We start from the raw sequence: 2,177 nt of genomic DNA, 5'->3' as shown, positions 1-2,177 counted from the left end.
CAAAATCAGAACGAGTTCATCTCCAAACAATAAGTCCTCCTCTTGATCAACATCTTAGCCGCAGTCCCATACGGTTCCTCAAACGCATCAGACAACCAAGAAGCATCACAAACTTCCTTCTTCGACTCACTCGGCCTAATAGCCACCAACGTCGCACCTTTCAAAACCGAACCATCAGGCAAATCCAACTGCGGAGCATACCACAGCCTCATATTCAATGCAGGCACAAGCGTCCTCTTCGAAGCAGAAGAAGCTGATAAAGGAGTAACTCTAAGCTCTTCAAGCTGTTCTCTATCCATACACAAAACACCTTGTCCATCAGCATCAGATAAAACCAAACGATCTAACGTCTTGTGCTCAGTGATGATCGGCTGGAGAAGATAATGCCGAGCTGAAGCTGCGATCAACGAGCTAATCGTCCACACTACACGGAGCTTAAGCCCTCCGTTAGTGTAGAACGACTCAGGTATGTTACCGTTGTCTTCATCAACAACAACACAATTCTCAAGATTCTTCTTGACTTGATTCGATCTAATCACCGAAGATGCGCCGAGGATCATACAATTATCAAGCGTAGATCCAAAATCAGCTCTCCATTTCAGTAATATACCATCCTCGACCCCTAATTCACCTGTTGGGAGTTCGATTCTCAGAAACCTAATCTCGTTGAAGTTTTTCAAAACCTGCGTCGGCGAGTGATGCGTTACGCCGCCTTGCTCGATCTCGCCGTCGAACGAAGACGAAGATGACGATCGTTTCGGTCCTAGGAACTGGCCTAGAGCTTGGAAAGGTTTGAAAATTGGAGCGAAGACGAGACGGAACAAGGCGGAGAAAGAGCCGCCATCAGCGACGGCGTCTGAAATCGAAGCAGCGTTGAGTGAGAATCGACGGTTGTTATTATCATCATCATCAGAAGAAGAGTCGTCATCGGAGATAACACAATCAACGCGGACGAGAACGTTTTCAACGAAAGGGACGAGAGAGTGGAATCTACGGGAGACGATACAGCAACGGCCGAGATCTTTGACGTCGGCGACTTTATCGAAGATTAAGAGGAGGAGAGAGTCAGGGAGAAGATCGAAGTGGTCGAAAGAGGTTAGAGATTGAGGTTCTGGGTGGATTCGTGAAACTGGATCGGAGCGGAGAAGATAAGACATGGATCTTTTTTTTTGAAGGAGAGGGGTTTCAGAGTGTGAGATCTGAGGAGGAGAAGAGAGAGAGAAGAGACGCCATTGATGAAGATGATGATGAAGATTGAAGAGGTGTTGGCTCGTGATTGCTTTTGTCTTTTAGTGAGAGCAAAGAGAGAAAGAATGAGAGAGAGAGAGAGATGTCACTTAGTTTTTATAATTTCGCATGATTAAATTATGGATTATGATAGGTAAACTCTCTTAATTATTTAAATAGTTTTCGCAATTATGGTACAGGTGTTTACTATATTTCAAAGAAATCGTTTATTTATTTATTTATTTATTTTTGTGATTCTTTCTAATTTAATCGTATTTTAGTTTTTTTTCCCAAATATTTTAGTTTTTTTTGTCGGAAGAAATTGGAACTTAATTCTAATTTGTTCGTCACTATAATTTTTTTCGTTACATTTTCAAAAAATTTCAATGGTTTAGGTGATTATGTTGGAAACTAAAATTGTTTTTTTCAATATTATATATTGGAGTTTAAAATAAATTAGTTGTTGGAGTTGTAATGAGAGAAGAAGAGTAGTGTGGTTCCACGCTGTTTTTCTATATATGTAACATACAATTCTATTTTAAAGATAATGCAAAACTAATTTGTAATAATTCAAATATTTTCGTATTGGTTATTGGTAAAAGACAAACCAAGGTGTTTTAGTTATTCATATTCTATTGTTAATTTGTTAATTAACATATGACACACAATCTAGTGATTTGTATTAAATACAACAACAATATCAACATTAACAAAAGAAAAACCTACTACTCCCTCCATTTATTTTTATTTGTCATTTTAGAGATAATTTTTTGTTTTTTTATTACTTGTCGTTTTATATTTATGATGCAATTTTATGTATTAAATTTTCAGTTTTACCCCTAATTTTTAACTTATTAATTACTTATATCAAATGAAATAGTGTATTAACAAGAGGTAAAATAGAAAATTTAATTGTTTTCTTAATATGTATGAAATTGTTTAGAATGACA

At 37.2% G+C, this 2,177-nt stretch overlaps 1 protein-coding gene across 2 annotated transcripts in view; it reads right to left on the bottom strand.

The window, feature by feature from the left end:
- The window catches only part of LOC104777046 (F-box protein At1g30200-like), a 6,732-nt gene extending 5,389 nt beyond the window's left edge, over positions 1 to 1,343 (bottom strand). The window contains exon 1 of one of the 2 annotated variants that reach the window (XM_010501242.2): positions 5 to 1,343. In XM_010501242.2, the coding sequence (XP_010499544.1) occupies positions 6 to 1,157 (1,152 nt within the window). In that variant the 5' untranslated portion in view covers positions 1,158 to 1,343 and the 3' untranslated portion in view covers position 5. The remainder of the gene's footprint in view (positions 1 to 4) is intronic. The other variant, XM_010501241.2, reaches the window with a different exon arrangement.

The sequence above is a fragment of the Camelina sativa genome, chromosome 3, assembly GCF_000633955.1.
Source record: "Camelina sativa cultivar DH55 chromosome 3, Cs, whole genome shotgun sequence".
Classification (NCBI taxonomy): Eukaryota; Viridiplantae; Streptophyta; class Magnoliopsida; order Brassicales; family Brassicaceae; genus Camelina; species Camelina sativa.
The sequence above is the reverse complement of the archived record's forward strand: the minus strand, read 5'-3'. Positions and strand labels throughout refer to the sequence as shown.